At 42.5% G+C, this 22,304-nt stretch overlaps 1 protein-coding gene across 1 annotated transcript in view; it reads right to left on the bottom strand.

Moving 5' to 3' along the window:
- The window catches only part of CSMD3 (CUB and Sushi multiple domains 3), a 1,325,501-nt gene that overhangs the window by 460,775 nt on the left and 842,422 nt on the right, over positions 1-22,304 (bottom strand). Inside the window, exons 20-22 of the mRNA XM_014603846.3 lie at positions 9,390-9,506; positions 3,889-4,104; positions 3,109-3,297 (exon numbers count right to left, since the gene is read on the bottom strand). Of these exons, the coding sequence (XP_014459332.1) occupies positions 3,109-3,297; positions 3,889-4,104; positions 9,390-9,506 (522 nt within the window). The remainder of the gene's footprint in view (positions 1-3,108; positions 3,298-3,888; positions 4,105-9,389; positions 9,507-22,304) is intronic.

The following is a 22,304-nucleotide window of genomic DNA, read 5'->3' as shown; positions in this document are numbered from 1 at the left end:
GTAATATACAGAAGTGGCTGATCTATGTTGATGACTGATGGAGAAGCCTAACCATATCCTCATCAAAGTAACCCAACAACCTTATTTTACTAGGGAAATGGAGGCACAGTTGAAGGTAGCTACATTAATTTCTCCAAATGGGGAATAGATGTTGTTGGCCAATGGTAAGGATGGAATTGTTAGCTATCAGACTGGGAGCTAGCCAAACTATTTGCTTGCACCCCTTTGTGTCAGATGTTCAGCATTCAGGAGATAAGCAGTTTAGTGTGGTAATCATCTTGCAAATTAAAATGAGACAAAGACTTAAAGGCAAAAGAAAAGCAAACAGAAGAGAGAGAGACAACAAAGAGAAACAGAAAAGAATAGCACCAAAGAAAAATACAACATGAATTGTCAAGGAACGCTAAGTATGTTCTCAAGTATGGAAAATTTTAATGGCAAAAGGAAAATCCGTACCACTAAATAATCACAGTGGATGATTAATAGTCAAAAGGAGTGAAGGAGGACCATGAGATTTTTACATAAGAAATAATGATGAAAAATTCAGTATTTAAACTTTAGAAAGTACAGTTAGTACCTGGCAAACTTACTTTCATATAACTTGTTTTTATCAAGTGTCAAGACAGGAAATATTATACAAGCTTTTGCGTAGTATTATATTGCCACCCTAGTAGATATGTATGCATTCTGTCCCCATTACTGTTATTTCTACAGATAATTTCATTATAACATGAATAAACATTCGTTCCTATCCTAATTTACCAGCTGTAATGTTTAGCCTAAGAATCTCTTTGTCTGATTGGGCATTTCTCCAGTAACAGTGCAAAGAGAACAACATCCTTCTGCCCCTCTCGCATGCATGATACCCTTTGAGTACGGTTATGAAAATAAAACAAAATGTGATTTCCATGAAATCATGGAAAACATTTGAGATACTGGGTATTACTTAACAGGGCCAAATAAAATATCTTTATGTGGTAGTAGCAGCAAGAAAGTATCAGATGAAGTAAAAACATGCAGGGGAATACAATTCCTTTTTGATAAAACGTATTATATCAGAATGGAAAGGGCACTGATATGTCAAAAAGATGGGAGAAGAAGAGAAGAGAAACTTAGGATATCAGAAGTGTAAAACACACTGAAAACAACACCCCCCCCCAAAAAAAAACCCCCCAAACAAACAACACCCCACCCCCCCCAAATAAAACCTTTCCATACTGGTGCTATTATTTACTGGAATTAAGAATGTGACCATATGACAAATTTACTCGGGAACATTCTCGTTTTACCATGGAGGAAAAGTCAAGTAAATACAACTCATGGTATTTATTCTAGAGTAATACACCATTCTTTTGTGCAGCATTTCTTCTAATATTTCTACTAAGATGACCTAAATAGCAACTACTTTTGGCAGCTAATTTAAGAAAACCCTATTACATATTAAATTTACTGAGAAGTAAAATATAGGATAAAATGATGTAGAAGGAATAAGATAGACAAGAAATGTAGCCTCTTTCTGTTTGAGGAATGTCCACAGGATGATAATGATTCCTTGGAGGATAAGACTCATTCTTATAGACGGTAAAACATCTCAACAACAGAAACCATTTCCAAATGTGCTAAAAACGGTAAAATCCGAGATAGGGGGAACCAGAATATTTACATTTAAGATTTGTTTGTTTAATTTTCTCTAAACATACTGTAACAAAATTTTAAACAAAGTAATTCAAGGTAAATTATGTGAAGCTCCTACCTTCTTGCTCGAGAGGATCTATATAGTGTAGACTTTTTCCTCATAACCATACAAATAATAAAAATGATTACAAGATCGTTCACTTGCTGCCAAGCTAGCAAGAGGGGGTTCACAGCTAGGTTGGTAAGTCTTTCTCGTGTACTGAGCATGAATGCATGTGCATGACCATACACATGATTTTCTACTTTAGGAAATAAAAAATGACCAATTTTCTATTTTATACTTAAGTTCAAATTATTCCTTTTCCAAGGTAGACAGGGAAGTCTTAAAATTCTATGCATCTTCCTTTCTCCTGTTCCCACATGGGCACTCAATAGTATTCATAAAAAAAATTATAGGAAAAAACAAGCACAATATGCTTCACTAAATCAAATATGTAATAATTATTTTCTACATCTGGCTCCTCCTAAAGTGCTTACATCTCTGTTTCAGTTGATGTACTACTAGTTCAGCCTACTAATACATAAAGATATATGTAACTAAATTTGCAAAATCAAGACTTTGAGGCACCTACCATTAATACAGGCTAATTGCAAAAAAAATGTAATTAATTAATAGTCTGAATACCTCAAACTCTGGAAAAAATTATTTCCATTTTCAATGTTATGGGTTATTATGGAATTTTATAAAACACATACAGACACACATAATTCCTTAATATTAATGCTTTCATGAACAGCTCCTGCCAAAATAATACAATTATTTATTTATATTCTATATCACAAAAAAGACTAACAGATGAGGTTCTAGATCCATAAGCCAATGGGAGTTTTGATCTTGACTCCAATGGGCCTGCATTTTCCAACTCAGGTGCCTAAAATTAGATGCATAAATATATTTCCTTACTCTTAAAGATGCTAAAGATAAAATGTCAGTAATGTTGGATGCTCTCATTCAAACTGAAAATCAAGACACATTCAGTTATCTATATTGATTTAACATAAATAAGTCATTTACATGTTACAGGTGACCTAGCAATAATTAAAATTACATCCCTCATGATATCATCCAGAAGCTTACGTATAAATGTACATGCCTTGTAGACATCCAATTTAGAAAACATTGGCCTAATTCGCACACCTATTTCTGAACCTAATCACCAGAACAGAAGGAAACACCATCTTCCAAATGTGAAAATGTATCAAAAGATGTTTTTCATTTACTAATTGTGAAGTGTCTATGGTAGTATACATACTGAATACAGAATTGGGAAACTGAAGAAATTAAACTGAAGATATATGGAAAATGTAAAAGTTTTGTAAAAAGGGTATTACCATGCTTATCCATGCTGTATATCAGCAACTCCATGGACAATGACTACACATACAAGCAAATGAAAGCAGCTGACCACGTACCCACACACCTTGGCAGAGGTGCACTCCATACACGTCGGCCACCACCAAGACATATAATCTCCGAAGCTCCTTCTAGACGGTATCCAGATGAACAGGAGAATGTCAAAGTATCTCCCACCCCAAAGTTAAATCCGATTCTGTTACCAAACTGTGGAATCCCAGGGTCCTCACAAGGCTCCAGATTATATTCTGAAAACAAAAAAAAAAATCAGTTTGAATGCAATGAGAACAAATGTTTTCTACCTGGCAACTATATTTGTTATACAGCCTAATATTTTACTGATCATCAATAAAACTTTTAGCTCCAAACACAGAATGAGTGCACGTATAGTAAACTGGTGATTCATCTACATTTTAAATTCAAACTATTAAATGTACAGAGCATTTGTAAGATGCATAGCACAGCATGGTTTATTATTCTTATTAGAGCCATAAATGTCTCAGGCACATAAAACAAACTAAAATAATTGCACAGCATAAAACAATGACAAATTTCCTCATGGGCTAAATTGGGATATTGCTACTTAAAATCGGGCTTACTCTGAATTTATTTTTCCTCCCTCAATAATGTTCCTTACAGGTTACTGTCATTTTCTTTACAGCATACTTTACATGTCTCAGCAGACGTTTAGTTTAGTTTCTGTTTAGTTTTACTTCCTGAGATGCAACAAAAGTAATTTTATTATTTAAATAATAATACCACTTTAAGCTTTAAACCTCCCTTTTTATAAACAGTGAATTTGATTTGCTTTATATAAATGGATCATTTAATTCCCTTACCAGAGAAAGAAATGTTAAATCCTTCATATGATATTGAAAAATCTGAAATAAAGCGCAACTGAGCTCTGAAATTTCCATAGAGACCAGCATTGATTGGTGAAGGAAGATCTGAGCCAGTCAGACGTGCCAGTGGCTGCGTGAAACTGCCATTTTCTGTGATTAGTAGGTAGTCATGATGATCTTCCAAATGAAAGGTGTAAAAGGTAAACTGCACTCCTATTAGAAAAAAAATTAGACTTACATATCACATCATTAACACAAATGCAATTATACCATTGATTACATTCATGCATTTAATTACAAATGGTGGCTCAGAAAATTAAGCTTGTCCCATTTCCTTAAAAATGAATATCCTTCTAGAGTTTAATAGGCTTAAAATGTATTTCCAGCAGGTACTCTGATTTTATTACTGCACTTTACTTCTGCCTTGTAGCTACCAGATGTGGATATCTGGTTTGGATAACTCATGGAACACACTAATCTTTCCAGATAGAAATCAAATGATGTTTCCTTATCCACTTTAATAATGATAAAAGTATTACAAAATGTTTTGTAATGCTACAGAACATTGAAACAGGGCAGTATATCTTTTTCTCGCTAGCGTTACATGAAGGTGAACCATTTTGGCTCAGATATTCTGGTAGGGTAGAGGCTGGGGGTTGTGGTGTGCATCCTGTTTATCCTGATTTATAATAGGAGGTGATTGCATGGTTACCTATAGCAACTCTTTGGCCCAGGCAGTAAAAGTAATGTAAGTAATTTGTAAACATAACACATCAAGCTGCACACATGTAACACTAAATCGTAGCAGAGGTGAAGTAGAAATCAGCCATGCAGAGATATCCATGGAGAAAAACTGCTCCTATGAATTGTTAAGACACTGACACACATTACACTTAAGATGTAATGGGTTTATCGCATCTTAAGTAGCGACCTGGCCACACGTTAATTCAATAAATGGTGTTATAAAACCAAGAATAAAATATGTGTAATAACCTTGTTGCTGGTTCCTATCATGCCTTTGACTGAACATATAGCCAGTGCTCCCAGCCTCCAGAGCACACAGGTACACAAATGTGTGCTCCGGAGGCTGGGAACACTGGTCAACTGATTTGGGCTCCCAGGTGGGGAGCATAATGGGCTCCCCTGGCTGGGGGCTTTGATTAACTGATGGATCTCCTAGCCATGGAAATTCAGGATACTCCCTACCCACTTGGGTGAGAGCTCTGATCACTATGTGCACCCTCAGCTGCAAACCCCATCAGTGATCAGATCTCTCAGCTGCAGTGGTGCAGGCACCATGGACTGCTCCCACAGTTAGGCTAAGGGGGCTTCCAGCCACTGGAGGAAAGATTACTGGTGCAAGAGGAACCCAGGATCATGATCTCAGGATCCTCCTGCACCAACAGTATGGTGTTTGATCCCACAATTGCACCTCCTGTGATGCACATGTGGAATGACAGGAATATTGATTGTTGGGATCATGCATCAGAGCCCTTCACATCCTTTTTTAACATCTGCCATTGGCCTTAGTCAACAACTGCAAAATCACCTAATACTGTAGCTTTATTATTTTTTTTCCCATTTATTATTCTCTTGTTGAGGAAAAAATGCCATATTGAAATTTCTATTTTGGGGCAGCTTTTGAGGAAGGGGGATTGGGAGGAAGGAGCTTGTGTGACTACAGTTATGACAACAATAAAAACAGAAAAGAGAGAGGATGTGGGGGAGATCAGGCTTGCCGCTTTTCTTGGGTGGAGCTGCTTTCCCAGGCTGCTGCCTGCAGGGCTTCCTGCAGAGCCATGGAGCTGCACAGAGCCCAGTGCTTCATTCCATGGCTGTAGAGGCAGCAAATTAAAAATCCTTGAAAAAGTTTTAGTTTGCTGCACCCCGAATCACTCAAGGCACATTACGCCACAAAATTTCCTACAGCAGCTGGAATTAATGCGCAATGTGCCGCCAACGAGTGCAAACACCGACACCATTAAAGCGGTGCAAAAGCATTTAGCCCACTTAAAGTGTTGTGCACACATGCCTCTCATTTTGTCTACACACAGCCTAATACTGTTAAATGCATAAATCCAAGAATAGCATTCCTTCTCTTCACTACAGTGTTGTATTGGAAGTTTGCATTCTTGGTTACCTATACTTGACCCCCACATTTTTATTCAGTGTTGCTGCTGTATGGAATACACTACCATCCTACATGTTCAACCTTCCCTTCGGCTGTATTAAAACTATTGGTAATGTTTTTCAAATAAATCCCTCCATTCCTCAGATTATGATCCAGATCATTTTGTTTAACTGGCCTATTCCCATCTCTACTTAACACTCCCTTTGTTAAGAGAATAATTAATGGTGGCAAACAATAATTCACAGGGAAGCACCAGGCCTGTCTACTTGCCTGAGTTGCACAGGGGCCCAGTGCTTCCCTCTGCGGCTGCAGTGCCCCCTGGGACTGCCCAAGCCAGGTGCCTGTGGGTGGGTGCTGCCTAGGGGGGCACCACCCCTGACACGGAGGGAAATACCAGCCCTGCCACACCCCAGGAACTGCTCTGTCTGCCGGCAGCTCGCTCTCCCCTCCATGCTGGAGAGGTAGGTAAATCAGTGGGGTGTGTGCACGACATGGGGGTTTAATCAGCCCTAAATTGAAGTGATGTTTTTTAAAATCCACCGCTTCAATTTAGGGCCCCTGTTTCATTGACACATGCCCTTAACTAGCAATAGGAAGGAGGTATTATTCTGGATAAAATAAGCAAGACCCATTTTGGAGATCCATCTCATAAACACATGATCCAACCAGTTCCCATAAGGACACAGGTCTTCACTCAAATAGGAAACAGGTGAAAGACAAACACCAAATTTTGGATTTTGCAGATGCAGACCCCAATCAAATATTTTTTCAGTTCATTTTGGCCCTGGGATTGGCAAGTTTCATGATAATTATTCAGGACTCAAGTCTGGTCTGCATTGCATCATTTGCCAAGAAAATTTAGGTTGTGATGAATGTTTCCCCACACACACCTTCCACAAGAAAGCAGAACCCAACAAAAGTGTAAGTGGTAGGGATTTTTCAATCAATATTCCAGTTTGTTATGACATTTCTAAGCAAGACCCAAAAGTATATCATCTTAGCTTTTGTCATACAGTTCAGTTTTCAATAAAAAATGTTCTAATCATTTTAATATATGCTTTCTGACAGATTATGCTGTCACAAGAGAAAAAGTTTAAAAGATATGTTTAGATAGGCTTTTGTTTCCCCCCTTTTCTCTCTCTCTCTCTTTTTTTTTTTTTTTAAAGAAATAGGGAGGGTTTGGGTTTTACAACCCAAGTAAAATAAGAAAATGTGATGCTCAAACTTCCTTTTTCAGTACCTTTACATTTTCCCATTAGTTCATAAATGTAAAAACAAATCTGATATTTCATCCTTAGAAATATTTCTATGTGTGACAAACACAGTATATTTTTTTATAAAGTGATACTAAAAGCAAAACAAAAAAAGATTTGTTAAAACCTATGAAAAAGAAAATGCAAAACATGTTTTGCTACAATAGTCTCTTTCCTATTTCAGAATTATGGCTATTTTAATGAAGGTTTTGTTTGGAAAGACATTTGTAGTAGTTAATGTGATTAGTTTCAGATATTATTTTAACTTTTCTTATTAATATTGCACAGGCTTTTTAATACTTATTTGCAAAGCTTAATAGTGATCCACAAGAAATAAATTTAAAGCATAGTTAATACTACCTATAATGTTGGACATGAAGTTAATCATATTTTTTATTAACAACCTGAGATAATAGGTCTGCTGTATTTTCAAGCCTCTCAATTTTCCCATCTAGCAAAAGCAATGGATCTATACTCATCTGGCACTAGCCAAGGGACCCAATTCCAGGACAGATCAGGTGAGTCTGGTCAGGGTTGGGTACTGCTGTGGGTGACAGGGGGCTGACAGGAGTGGGGGTTTGATCTGTGACTCAGCCAGAACAGCTGAAGCAGAGTTTGCAAGGGAGAAGCACTTCATGCTTGGATACTGGAGGGTGACATGGAGGCTCCTGTTGATAGCAAAGAGTCCTGGGGTTGGTTTTGTTCAATATCTTCATCAACGACCTGGAAAATATGATGGGGTACACCCTGAGCAAGGCTGCAGATGCCACCAAGCTGGGGGGTAGTAGATATGCTACTACCCCCCAGCTTGGCATAGGATTCAGAGAATCCTTGACAAATTGGAGGACTAGACCATAAGAAATCTCATGAGGTTCAAAAAGGACAAACGCATAGTCCTGCACTTAGGACAGAATAATCCCATGCACTGGTACAGGCTTTGGGTCAACTGGCTAAGTAACAGCTCTGCAGAAAAAGCCCTGGGGGTTACAAGCTGAACCTGGGGGTAATAAGCTGAATATCAGCCAGTAGTGTGCCCTTGTTGCAAAGAAGGCTAAAGGCATACTGGGATGCATTAGTAGGAGCATTGCCAGCAGATCAAGGGAAGTGATTATTCCCTTCTATTCAGCACTGGTAAGGCCACATCTGGAGTAATGTGTTCAGTTTTGGGCCCCCCACTACAGAAAAGATGTGAACAAACTGGAGAGATCCAGTGGAAAGCAACTAAAATGGTTAGGGGTTAGGAAACACAACTTCTGAGGAGAGGCTGAGGAACTAAGTTTAGTTAGTCTGGAGAACAGAAGATGGAGAGGATGTAATAGCAGCCTTCAACTATCTAGAAGCATGGTTCTAAAGAGAGTGGAGTTAAACTGTTCTCAGTGGTGGAAGATGACAGAACAACGAGCAATGGTCTCAAGTTGCAGCAAGGGAAGTTGAGGTTAGATATTAGGAATAATTTTCACACTAGGAGGATAGTAAAACACTGGAACAGGTTACCCAGAGAGGTTGTGGCATCTCCATGCTTGGAGGATTTTAAGACCTGGCTAGACAAATCCTTGGTTGGGACAGAGTTGGGGATGGTCTTGCTTAAAGCAAGGGGTAGGACTACATGACCTCCTGATGTCCCTTCCAGCCCTAATTTACATGATTCTTTGACTCAGCTGAGTAACAGGATCTGTCATGGGCCAGCTCCAATCAGTGACACTTTCAGTTTAATGCGTGATACAAATGAGCTACAAAATTGTTACACATTATATATAGAATAACTTTGTGGCTTGTTAACCCTACTGTCAGATGACTTCAATATGTGACCAGATTACTATTCAAGGTATGATTAACCTGTTAATCATGTCTTAAATTTAACGTGTCAGGGGCCTCAGAGTATAAATTCTTTGGTGAATCATTTTTGCTGTATGTTTGGATATCACCAACAATAGTGGGGTCCTAACCCATTACCAAGACCCCTAGATGCTACCATAACATACATGCATACATGTATAAATATTTACAGTAAATATTCTAGCTCATCAATGCAAACCTGATTTTGCATATGGAACATGAAACACTGGATTGAAATAAATAAGGCTGAAATAAAAACAAAAATCTAAATCATTTACCTTTTCCATGGGTGACATCCACAGTCCATGTACAATTCAGTGAATTTGGATAAAGTTCAGGATAACCAGGTGATAAAATTGTTCCACTGGGTCCTCTAACATCTCCTCCACATAACGCTAGAAATAATAAATGAACACATTAACACAATAAACTATTGGATCCAGCCACATGGAGCTTCCACTGCTCCCTGCTGCACATTGTAAACACTTAGTGATATAAACGAGCTAAGAAGTCTATAAGCTCTATTTAAAGTATGTTCTATTTGTGAGTTATTCAATTATTCTAGATGCAGCATATCTCTAATCATAACTAATATTTACACAAAGTGAAAGATAACACAATCATTTCATTGTTGACATTCTTTTATTAGCAAGTATTGCAACATTGGATTTCAAGTTATGCCAATTATTTTCAGATAATTCCTCCTGAAAAAGGCATCCTTCTTATAGAAAAAATAATATTTTCTATTTTCAGAATTAGTATTGGCACTAAAAAAAATTATGTTTTCAATGGGGAGAGAAAAGAACTGATGGATAAGAAGTGACAGGCTAGAATGAAAAGATAAGCTCAAGATTCCTACTTGAAATATTTAAGACCCCACTGTATCATCCTAAAAATGTTTAGAGACCCTTTCAGAACATATTTTGGTCAGGGTCAGATGAGAGAAAGTAAGACATACATTTCCATAAGTCCTACACCCTTTTTGTCCCGACAGGTCTTTCCTTTAACTGCAACAAAGGCTAGTCACAACTGTGCACTAATTGAAGACAGACATGTAAATAAAAGATCAAACTATTTTCAAAATCATCCCTTCCAGGTCTTGTTACTAGAGAGTTCAAATAGTATACAGAAAAACTTCGTTCATTTGAAATGCAGGGGAATAAACAATACCAACTTCAACATAAATGGGTTTGAATTATCCAAATTACTATGGGTACATAGAAACTTGGTTCACCCACATGTAGACCTTACACTTAGATGCACCTGAGTAGGGTTAGGTCCATATAAGTGCAAAAATTTCCTGCCAACCTCAGTCAACCCCCCCTGAGGATGCACTAATCCTCAATCTTATCCCTGATCATGTCAAACTGCCCCCAGTCCTGCCAACACTGCCACTCACCCCTCTGCACCCAGGGTCCCACTAACCTTTTTGTTCAGTTAGCTAGATGGGTGGTGCTAGCTCTGAGGAGCTCAATCCAGTTGTGGGGGGTTGTGCAGTCTAACCCTAATCCATCTGTCTGGGGCAGTGATGGGGCAGAGCAGCCCTGATCTGGGTGCATGAGCAGTGGGGACAGGATGAGGTTGCATGGAGCAGCCCTGATGCAGACATGTGGGGGGAATTAAATGTGGCAGAGCAGAGTGGTTGTAATCTGGATGCATGGGGAGCAAGGTAGAGTGGCATGTCCCTGATCTGGACACATGAGAGGATAGATGGGGCAGATCAGTCCTGATCTGGACATGCAGGGGGTTAAGTTATGGAGCAGCCCTGATCTGGATGAGTGCAGGGAAGAAGGGGAAGCATCTCATCCCCAATCTAAATGTGTCTACATGTGTGTTGGGGATAAAGGGGGGGGAGGGGGGGCGGAGTATTTTGGCCCAGATCTGGACATGAGATGAGGAGGGAGCAACCTGGCCTGATCTGGATGTGTGATGTGTGGGTTCTGCCCTGATCCCTCTGTATGAGCAAGGGCCTGGATGAGGCTTGATCCAGCCACATAGAGCTTCTGCTCCCTGTGCCATGTTCTCTGACCAGTGGGGCCTAGAAAAATGGCTTCAAATGCCAAAGTAGCTGTATTTTGAATTATCCATATCTTAAAGCATACAAAAAATTAAACTTTCAGCTGGAGAGTGACAATATCTTCAAAGTATGTTCAATATTTGAACTATCTGAGCTAACTAACAAGATTTTCCTGTATAGCGGCATCCACTATAGGGGGAGTGAAGGATAATATAAGTGCCCATCTTCCCCCAGAATATAAAATATGTACCTCTTCTGCCAATTGGCAATGGTGGTTTGTTAGTAGTTTTGGATATTGGATAGTTAGTAGTTTTACAATGAATAGTGTCTAGTCACTGGAGATTATATGTTTTTTAAGCTTGAGTTTTCACTAGTTATCTGACCAGCGCAGTTCACTTTAATTGCACCCTCTCCTCATAAACATCTTTATTTAAATCTCAGGTGAATGTATAATAAAGCCTGAAAGAAAAAAATTATACATGATTTGAGCAGTGAGAAGGTACTATACATTTTAGAAATATTATTATTTCACTTTTTATCAGGGGCATTCCCATGCACAATAGCTGTTACTCCAAGCAGATTTTTTTTTTTTTATAACAGTTTCTGCATTTACAGAATTCTCACAATAAAACTCAGATATATTATAAAGCAAGACATCAGTTTCCAAGGCAATTTATTAGGCTGCAAATTAAAAGTATTTATCCCTTTCTTTTTTCTTAACCTAATTACATTTGGTATATAAGGTGATCCCAGGATTTTAGAAAACAGTCAACTCTTTCCTTCTGTCACTAGATTTCATTTAACCAACATAGATTTTTTTTCAGAAAAGCTGTTTGCAATTCTTAATTAACATTAGTAACTCTTCCAAATTAATTAACATGAAATCTCCCTTGTCAACCCCAAATAATCAAACTCTCAGACAGTGTCCTTTCAGAATAATCTGTACTGGCTTCAATGATGGTTTCTCATAGTCTGCATTTTAATGTGAAAGAGAATTCAATACTGCAGTTGCTAACAATAAGGTTTTCTCTTTGGTTCAGTCTCATGGAAATCCCATGCTTGAATGTGATTCCAAAACTAGTTCCAATATTTTGGCACTGCAATTACCACAAGAAGCAACAGAAGCATATTTGTGTGTGTCTACACGTGTATGGAATCAAAGCAGCTGTACTGATCTTCTGGTGAAGTAATAAAATTTGGGAGATTGAAGACAAAATGTGGCTAGATACAGCAGGATTACAGTGTCCAAACTTAGATTTGGTTGTGCTGAGATATTCCAGGGTGCAACTTGTCAGTGAACTTGGCGCAGCTAGGCTTGTCTTCTATTTCACTATACAAGTTGGGTAGAATCCAGTAGAATGCAGATCGATACAACTTTTACTAGAGGGCAAGATCCATTAAGATGCAGGTTTTACCATTTTTCATAATTCCACGAAAAAGTAGCTAACCTACATATATTTAATGTAAGTAGCCCAAACTCAACAGTTAAACCAATGCTTAAGCCTCTTGTTGAACCAGTGCCCAGAGTGTGGGGAAACACCCTAGGGAGTTTACCTGACAATTCTTTCTTACTTTCCTTTACTGTAAGCCTTGTAAGAGGAAGCAGGTAAAAGAGAACCAATTCAGGAGCAAGGTGCAGCGAGCAGGCCAGCTGACACAAAGTTTGCTAGGGAAGGTCTGCTTGGAAGGAAAGGCAGGAAGAGAGAGGTGGGGATTAAGAGACCTAGAGAAAGGATTGCAGAAAGTCACAATGCTAGAGTCAATGCCACTTCCACTTCTTCCCCTTTTTGCACCTGGGAGGTGTCTATCCAAGCAGGACTGCTCACCTGTCAAGGCTTCTACCAAGGTCCTAGTTTGGCACTGTGGAGACTGCAGCTTGCAAGTTCCTTCCTGTGACAGCCAGATGGGGGAATGCCTGCAATGTCTGCAGTGCCTCCTGGTAGTGTACCTCAGGAAGCGGACAAGAAAGCTACAGGAGGAGGTGGCAAGGCTCCAAAGCATCCTTTACCATGAAGACTTCATTGATTTAGTGCTAAGGAGACCTCTAGGACTGTGGAGGATGGACTGCCAGAGATGGAGCTAAAGAAAGAAGAAGAAGGTGGAAGCTAGAAACTTATGACCTCTAGCAGCAAGCAGAAATCTTCATTTCCACCTGCAGGAGTTTTCCTGAAGAACAGATATGGAGTCCTAGCAAATGAGAAGCATGTTCCATTGGTGGAAGGCGACCAGGCATCCCCAAGGGTGGGAGGATCGAAACCATTGCCACCAAGAGGAAGTGATTGGTGGTGGTGGTTGTGGTTAGACACTCCCTTCTGTGGGAGCCTGGAGCCCAGATCCAAGATGTCACAGAAGAGTTACTGAGATTCATCTGGCCCTCTTACTACCCCAGGATTCTCACCTATGTGAACACCAATGGTATTACCAGGGGTCACCCTGAGCAGATCAAAATGGACAGATCAAAATGGGCAGATTGGCAGATAGGCAGATGAAATGGGCGGATGAGAACCTGATGGTGTTTAACACTGAAAAATGCAAGGTTCTCTACCTTGGGAGGAAAAACCTGCAGTATGCTTATAGGCTTGGCAGCACTACACTGGTTAGCACTACAGATGAAATAGACTTGGAGGTCATGATTGACCACAAGATGAACATGAGTCTTCAATGTGATGCTGCGGCTAGTAAAATGAGCAAAACATAGATACATAGGTGCTTCTCAAGCCCATAGATGCTTCTCAAGCAAATCCTGGGACATCATTCTCCCATTGTACTCGGCCTTGGTGAGGCTGCAGCTGGAGTACTGTGTCCAGTTTTGGGCTCCACAATTCAAAAAGGATGTGGAATAGCTTGAGAGAGTGCAGAGGAGAGCCACACGCATGATCAGAGGTCAGGAAAACAGACCTTATGATGACAGGATGAGAGCCATGGGACTCTTCAGCCTGGAAAAGCGCAGACTCAGAGGCGATCTGGTGGCCACCTATAAGTTTATCAGCAGTGTTCATCAGGATCTGGGGGAACATCTGTTAACCAGAGCGCCCCAAGGGGTGATGTTTGAACAGTCACAAACTCCGCCACGACCAATTCAGGCTGGACATAAGGAGGAGAGGCCAGAAGGTCTTGCAGAACTCGGCAGGTAACCTATTGACACCTAGGGCTTTGCCAGAGGCGAGGCCAGCCATGGTGGCTGCCAGCTCTTCCATAGACAATTCCTACTCAAGCTTGCTGGCCTCCAGGGCACAGAGATATGGCAGGCCCTCATGGAGTTCCCACGTGGCCTCAGGGTAGGACAACTCAGCTCAGCTGCAAACAGGTTATGATAAAAGGCGATGGCATGCTCATGTACTTCGCCCAGGTCCATGATTACCCGGCCCTGGGGGATCTTCAGGTGATCTAAGACTTTGCTCACTGCCCATTGCTGCTCCAGGTTGAACAAGTGGGTTGGGGCATCAGGTTCTGCCAGCTCTTGGCAGTGGGTGTGGATCCTTGTTCCACAGGCCACACTCTCTGCCAAGTCATGCAGGCATTTCTTGCAGAACCGGAGGCTCTCATGCAGCACTGCATCACTGCTGGCAGCCAGCAGGTTGGCTCAAGCTCTGCCACATCTTCCTCCAGCTCTCAGATGCAGTGACACAGTTCATTTGTAGCCAGCTGGGTGTACTGCTGGCAAAAAGCCTGGATCTGTACCTTGTCCACATCCCTCCATAGCTTCCAGGAGGAGTAACTCAGTCTCGTGGCCTCCCAACCCCGCTAAATGTGGCCAAAGCAGTCCCGGAAGTAGGAATCTTGAAGCAGGCTGACACTGAAGCATAAATAGGGCACCCGTGCACAGGATCTCCCCAGCAGGCTCAGTTGACAGCAGGCCAGGCCATGATCTGACAGGCCCGAGGGAATGATGCGGCCACTGCACAGGACTGGCAGATGGTGCCTGGTGACAAAGTCAGTCAAGGCAGGCCATGGTGAGATCATCGCCATGTACTGGTGCTGTCAGGATGCAGGGATCATCAGATGTCCATGAGGCCTGCAGTTTCCAGGGCAGACTGCATCTTGCAGGCTGAGGGCAGGTGAGGCTCAGGCCCCATGTGATCTAGCGAGACAACAATGGTGCAGTTAAAGCCCCAACCTATGAGGAGTAGGTCATCATCCTCACTAGTGTTGCACAGGAGGGCAGCTAAGGTCTCAAAGAAAGCAACCATCTCCTGGCCATCAGTGGGTACATAGATGTTGACGAGTAGCAGGTCGTGTTGTGCTAGGGTGACGCGGACAGTCATAAGGAGGCTGGGGATGACCTCCTGCACCACTGCCGTATCATGATGTAGTTGTGGTGATTGAAGAGTCATGATCCCAGTGTTAAGGTTGATGCCATGGCTCAGGAACAAGCAGCCTTGCCAGACAGCATGCCAAGCCACCTGGTTGACCCCATCAGAATGTGTCTCCTGGAGGAAGGTGATGGCCAGCCGCTTTTGGTGTAGGAGCACCAGGACAGCCTCCCATTTAACCGAATCTCAACAGCCATTGATGTAAAAGTGCCAATGGTTATAGCTGCCATGGGTGTGGGTATGGGAGAGGAAGAGTGAGGTAAGGTGTAGGTAGAAGAGTGAGCACCCAAGAGCAGAGCAAAAAAGCAGAGACAGGTTGGGGAAGGCCTATCATGCCTTACTCTACTCCAGGGACCCCGCCAGGCCCCATTCATTTCTCACCCACTGTGTGAGCTTCTCCAGATGGTAAGCTGTCTGCCGAGTGTCTAGATCCTGTTGCATAAGTTTGGCCACAGCTCTGGCAGCCTTGAAAAAGAGTTTAGGATCTGCACACCACTGGGTGATGTGCCCTGCTACATTCTTCTGTCCTTTGGTCTGTTTCAAAAAGGCCAGGAGACCCCCATAGTTAGAGCTGACCGGGGGGGTCTGCCAACATAGGCTGGACATTTCCAACAGAAACATGGCAAGGCTCCACTCCAGGTGGGAGCTCACCCATAAATGCAGCGTCTACACCCTCAATGTCTAGACACATCAGCTTCCTCTCATCGTCCAGGTGAAGGACTGGCTCTGGGAGAGTGATCCCTGCCTTCTTGGGGGTAGAGAGGTCATCCTGCTCTCGAGGTCACTTGTGACAGTCAAAAAGATGGATCTCCATCTCACTAGATTCATCATCCAATTCAGTAGGCTAGGACGTGACCAAGAGGTCAGCAGACTCCTCTGCCGCCCCCTGGATCAGGCCTCCAGAAGAGAGGCATTCTGAATTACTTTTATTGCCACCTGACTCTGGAAGCTGGAAGACAGATAAGGGGTTGGTGACGCACACCTTTGCCTTCCCCACCTCCAAGCCATCCCTGTCCACAATCAACAGGGTCACCAACATGAAAGCCAGAGTGGGGTCAGGCTCTCCAGCACGGCCTCCCTCCTGCCCTCCCCCCCCCCCCCCCCGGTGTCAGCTAAGGAGAGTCCCAGTGGGGATGGGGTGTCCTGAGAGGCCCCCTTCACTTTCCTCTCCTTGTTCCTCTTCTTCCTAGTGGTAGGTGGCCCACCCTTCTTAGGGGATGGGCTGGACTGCTCCTGGCTCACCTCCCCAGGGCCAGCCACCTCAGACAAGGCTGCAGTGAAGGGCAGCTGGGAGGAGGTCTGAGCTCCATCATCTGACAGGGCCTTGGTGCCACAGTCACTGGCCACCCAGCCTCCTCAGCCAGGACAGTCAGGGCAGGCAGGGTGCAAGTGGAGGCATCAGCCCCTCTACCTGGTGGGGCCTCTGCATGGGGGTGGGGGTGGACACCATAAGTGGAATGGGCAGGGGAGAGGGCTGGGGAGTAGTCCCAGCCCCTCCACTGGATGGTGCTCTTGCACCAGAGACCCCAGCCTCCTCAGATGGAAAAGGGGTGAAAGGAGGTCAGGAAGAGCTCCCAGCCTCCCTGAGTGGGGCCTATATCCCAGAAGTGGATGCACCATCAGTTAGTGCCGCTGCAGTCACTGAAGTTCTGCCTGCTTTCACTCGCGGGCACTGAGCTGCTAGGTGGGAAGAGCTACCACACTGAAAACACATGGTCTCCCCCAAGGAAAAATAAATCACAAACCTCAGCCCTTCAAATGTGAGGTTCAAGGAGTGAGGCAGAGACAGCAGGCCCTCCCTGAAGAGCATGAAAACCTGCCTTATAAAAGGCAGGACATACTTTAGCTTTGGGTCCTTACTTCCAATCATCAGTCAGCAAAAGGGACTCATTGGAACCCCATAAGGCTCAGGTTCCTTGGCCAGCTCCCAGTTGGTCACCTGTGGGGGCACGTTGGAAATCACCACCCTCCCTGCCTCTGTGTCTAGGGGTGTGACAAGATAGTGTACTCCCACAATGTCCAGGCCCTCTGCGCATACCCTGTTGACCAGGGTGGAAGCGCTCAGGTAAATCACTGGGAATGTGTTAACACGAGCTGTGTAATGTATGTTACGCTGTCTCAGGACACCAGCGAGGGCACCTACGCAGACCTCAACCCTGACATAGGGAGGGGTGTGAACCCTCAAGCCATGGGTAAGGGTGAGGTCTTAGAGGCATCCCCATGCCAGCTGCTGGGTGTAGGAGCAGCCATTTCTGGTAGGGCAGGGTTAATATCAATATCAAAATCCAAGGCTAAGGGAATGAAGAAAAAGTTTTGTATATTAACTACAAAGATAAGTGTCTGGGAATGCAGCCAAAAAAGACAAAAATAAAAAGTTAAGTGTCTGGAGGGAAGGGGAGGGAAGGGGAGGGGAGGGGAGGGGAGGAAAGCGGGGAAATGAAAGTGTCAGGGAGGGGCTTATGGTGGTTAGGAATAAAGCAGAAACAGAAAAAAAAAGGAGCGGGATTGAGATCACCCCTCAAAAGGCAAGACATAGAAAAAGAAGATAACTCCCCACAACAGACAAGCAGAAAAGAAAGGAAGAAATAAAAAGAAACAGTAAGAAAAAAGCTGTCAAGTAGCAACTTGCAGACAAAGAAACTTGAAGTAAAGGGGGAGGGAACAAAGAGCAGAAAAAAAGAAGAAACACTGCAAAAATATAAGAAAAAAAATCAGAAAGGGAGATAAATAGAAGCAAAAGACCTTTAGATAGGTGGGAGTCAGGAAAAAAAAGAGAGAGAGGAAGCCGAAGAGTCTTATGCTCAGGATCACCCCACACAGCTCCAAGTGAGCCTGGTCCAAAGTGTCCAAAGCAGGAGGAAGGAAGGAAGAAAGAAAGGAAGGAGAGCAATAGAGTAAATATTTCAGAAAAGTGGACTTTGACTGACTCAGGGAACAGATGGGCAGGATCCCCTGAGAGACCAGTCTGAGGGGAAAAAGACTCCAGGAGACCTGGTTGTATTTTAAAGAAATGTTAATGAGGGCACAGGAACAAACCATCCCAAATGAGCAGGAAGACTAGCAAGTATGACAGAAGACTAGCCTGGCTTCACAGGGAACTCTTCAGTGAGCTAAAACACAAAAATGAAACTTACAGGAAATGGAAATGTGGGCAAACAATGAGGGAGCATTATAAGAGTATTGCTCATGCAGGCATGAATTAAATCAGGAAGGCAAAAGCACAACTGGGGCTGCAGCTAGCAAGGGTCATGAAAGGTAACAAGAAGGGTTTCTACAAAGATGTCAACAACTAGGAAGATGAGGGAAAGTGTGTGTCCCTTACTAAATAAGGGGGAGGCGACCTAGAGACAGATGACACAGAAAAAGCTGAAGTATTCAATACGTTTTTTACCTCGGTCTTCACAGGCAAAGTAAACTCCCAGACTACTGCACTTAATAGCACAGTTTGGGGAAGAGGTGAGCAGCTAATGATGGCAAAAGAACAGGTTAGGGACTATTTAGAAAAGCTGGATGTGTACAAGTCCATGGAGCTGGACACGATGCACCCAAAGGTGCTGAGAGAGTTGGCCAATGTGATTGTAGAGCCCCTGGTCATTATCTGTGAAAACTCATGGTGGTTTGGACCGGTCCTGGGTGATTGGAAAAGGGTAAATATAGGGCCTATCTTTAAGAAAGAGAAGAAGGAGGATCTGGGGCACTACAGACTGGGCAGTATCACCTGTGTCACTGGAAAAATCATGGAGTAGGTCCTCAAGGAATCTATTTGTAAGCACTTGGAAGAGAAGAAGGTGATTAGAAAGAGTCCGTGTGAATTCACCAAGGGCAATTCATGCCTGACCAACCTGATTGCCTTCCTATGATGAGGTGACTAGCTCTGTGGATGCAGGAACAGAAATTAATGTGAGACACCTTGACTTTAGCGAAGTTTTTGTTATGGTCTCCCATAACATTCTTGTAGGCAAACTAAGGAAGTACAGGTTGGATGTATGGACTGTATGGTGGACATAAACTGGCTACTTGTGGGGCTCAAAGCCTTACTAGTAAAACACTGGAACAGTTACCCAGAGATTTGGTGGAATCCTCATCCTTAGGGGTTTCTAAGACTTGGGTAAACAAAGTAGTGGCTGGGATGATATACTTGGAGATGATCCTGCTTTGAGCAGGCAGTTTCACTTAATGACCACCTGAGGTACCTTCCAACCCTAAATTTTCTATGATCAGCTTAGAAATTCCATTTCTAATACACTTTATGCTATGCTGGAACAATCCATAAATGTTATCAGCTGGCTCATGAGAGCTCTTGTACTTAATCATCACCCCTCCAGTGCACCATCTCTTGAATAATCCAGCACCAACATTTCCTTTTTAGACACCTTAATCACGATCTAGAGTGGTAAAATATAGACTGCCATATACAAGAATACCATGGACCAACATACATATCTGCACAGAACCAGCAAGCACCCTAAACACACCAAGAAAGCTGTAAAATACAGCCAGGCCCTCCAATACCACTGAATTTGCACTGAGGAGAACACCCATGATTGTCACTTCACAAATCTCAAAAGGTTTTTCATTCAACAAAGATACTCCTCTAGAGAGAGAGATCACACTTTTGAGAGAGCCACCTGGAAACCACATGAAGAACTGCAACAGTACAGAAAGAAAATCCCCATGAATTGCACACCACTAGTTATGGCATATCATCCCTCCCTGGAATCTATATGGAATTCAAAAAATTGCAACCCATACTAGAAAGCAACCCAATTCTTAAAGAGATTATCTCAGAACCACCCATCCTAGCCTTTAAAGAAGCACCAAACCTCACCAACCTCATCACCAGAAGCAAATTTTCTATGGCCCAAAACACCAAATGGATCCAGACCATGCCATGCCAAGAAATGTAAAACCTGCCAACACGTCTCCACCACACCACAATAACCACACTCCACAACAGCACCATGAGCATTCCTGGATCTTACAGCTGCACCTCCAAAAATGTAATATATCTCAGCCAGTGCACCAAATGCCCTGATGGAAAATATGTAGGAGAGACCAAACAACAACTGTGCGTTTGAATGAATGCACACTGGAAATCTTGCAAAGACAAGAATACCCAATTACCTGTGGGGGTACATTTCTCACAAGAAAACCACTCTCTGTCCAATCTCTCAGTTCTAACCCTCAAGGGGAATTTACAAAACACCCTTTTCAGATGAGCCTATGACCTTCATTTCATCAACCTACTAGATACAAAAAAATCATGGACTAAATATAGACATCATATTTATGACACATTATAATCTGCCTAACATGTGATACCCCAGGTAACCTCCCTACTTTTTACCAGCTATAATCTTATCACCAGGTCTACATTCCCCTCCCACCCCCACCTGTGTCTCACCCATTGACTGTCTCAATTTACTTTTCCACTGACTGGCTTTCTCACATGCATACTGGTCCCTGGCTTTCATTCCATCTAGGAAGAGCACAGACCAATTGCAGATGTTTCCTCAGCCTGATGAAGGGTGTTTGCACCTGAAAGCTTGCAATGAAGAATTTTCCCAACTATTTTATCTGGTCTAGTAAAAGATAAATCAGACTTACCCAAAGAACCTTGTCTGCCTATGTCCTTAGACCAACATGGCTACAGTCTATACCCTTGTACTTAAGATGCCCCTTATTGTAGCATTTTGAGACCTGCTTGGAATACTTCCCTGAAAAATCTAGGAGGTTTGAGAATACTGGTTGTCCCTCCTCTTTCTCCCAAAGTACTTTTAAAAAAGCTCTCTATGTATTACAGAGCTTTCTTACAGTGAACCTCTGATTGGCCTTGAAGTTCAGTGCTAGTTTTTCTCTGCTGAAAACTCTCTGACTACGCTTACATTTTTTGCTCTAGGTCAGTTTATAGTCTCAGTGCTGTTTCCCATAACAGAACAAACTCCTTTACATTTACTTAGAACTCTCAGAGCAAGGTGTTATCCGTGTACTGTATTTCATTTCATTCGAATGCTTCCTATCTCAAAGTGCAAAAGGAAGAACTTAAGAACAAGTTAGGATAAAGGAACAAGGAAGATAAGTGTCAGCATGTGACCTTCAGAAGGAGAAGCATCAGAGTTCAGGAAAAAGAGATAACAGTAAGTAACTACTCTTGGGTTCTATGATGGAAATTACCAGCAAGAATGCCTCAGAAACACCAGATGGCAGGGATCAGAGTCAGAAGGCAGGAGTTACATGATACTAGGGAAAGAAGTTCCATGATTACCATATTGATGAATATGAGGGGAAGGAAATGGAGGCTGGTGCCAAGGACTCCTTCCTGAGGAAGACAGAGGTACCCTTTTGTTATTCAGACTGGAATCTTGTGAAATATTTTGCATGCCTGACGTCTGAATTCAGGACATCACAGAGACATTACTGGAACTCATCTGTACCTCAGACCACTAGCCTTTCTTGCTTGTCAACCTGGGCAAAGAGATTAAAGATGGGCATAGTGGCAGTTTTCAAATATCTGAAAGACTGTCATAAAGGGAGAAAGAACTTCTTACCCATGTTGTAGAAGGCAGGACACAAACCAGTAGGTTTATAGTTGCAGTAAGGCAGGTTTAAATTGAATCTACAAAAATTCTTCCAAACTGCATGAAGAATACAACAATGGAATGAACTGGACAAATAGAAGAATAAAATCATAGACCAGTTGGACTGGAAGTGACCTCAGGAGGTTATCTAGTTTAGCCTCCTGCTTAAGGCAGGATCACAACTAAACTGAGTCCAGTGCCTCTCTAGGTAGCCTGTTCCAATACTTAACCATCCTCACAGTGAGAAAATTCCTAAATTTCCTGTGCTGTAACTTGAGGCCATTG

This window comes from Alligator mississippiensis, chromosome 3 (assembly GCF_030867095.1).
Source record: "Alligator mississippiensis isolate rAllMis1 chromosome 3, rAllMis1, whole genome shotgun sequence".
In the NCBI taxonomy this organism is placed as follows: Eukaryota; Metazoa; Chordata; order Crocodylia; family Alligatoridae; genus Alligator; species Alligator mississippiensis.
This window is presented reverse-complemented; position numbering and strand designations above follow the sequence as displayed.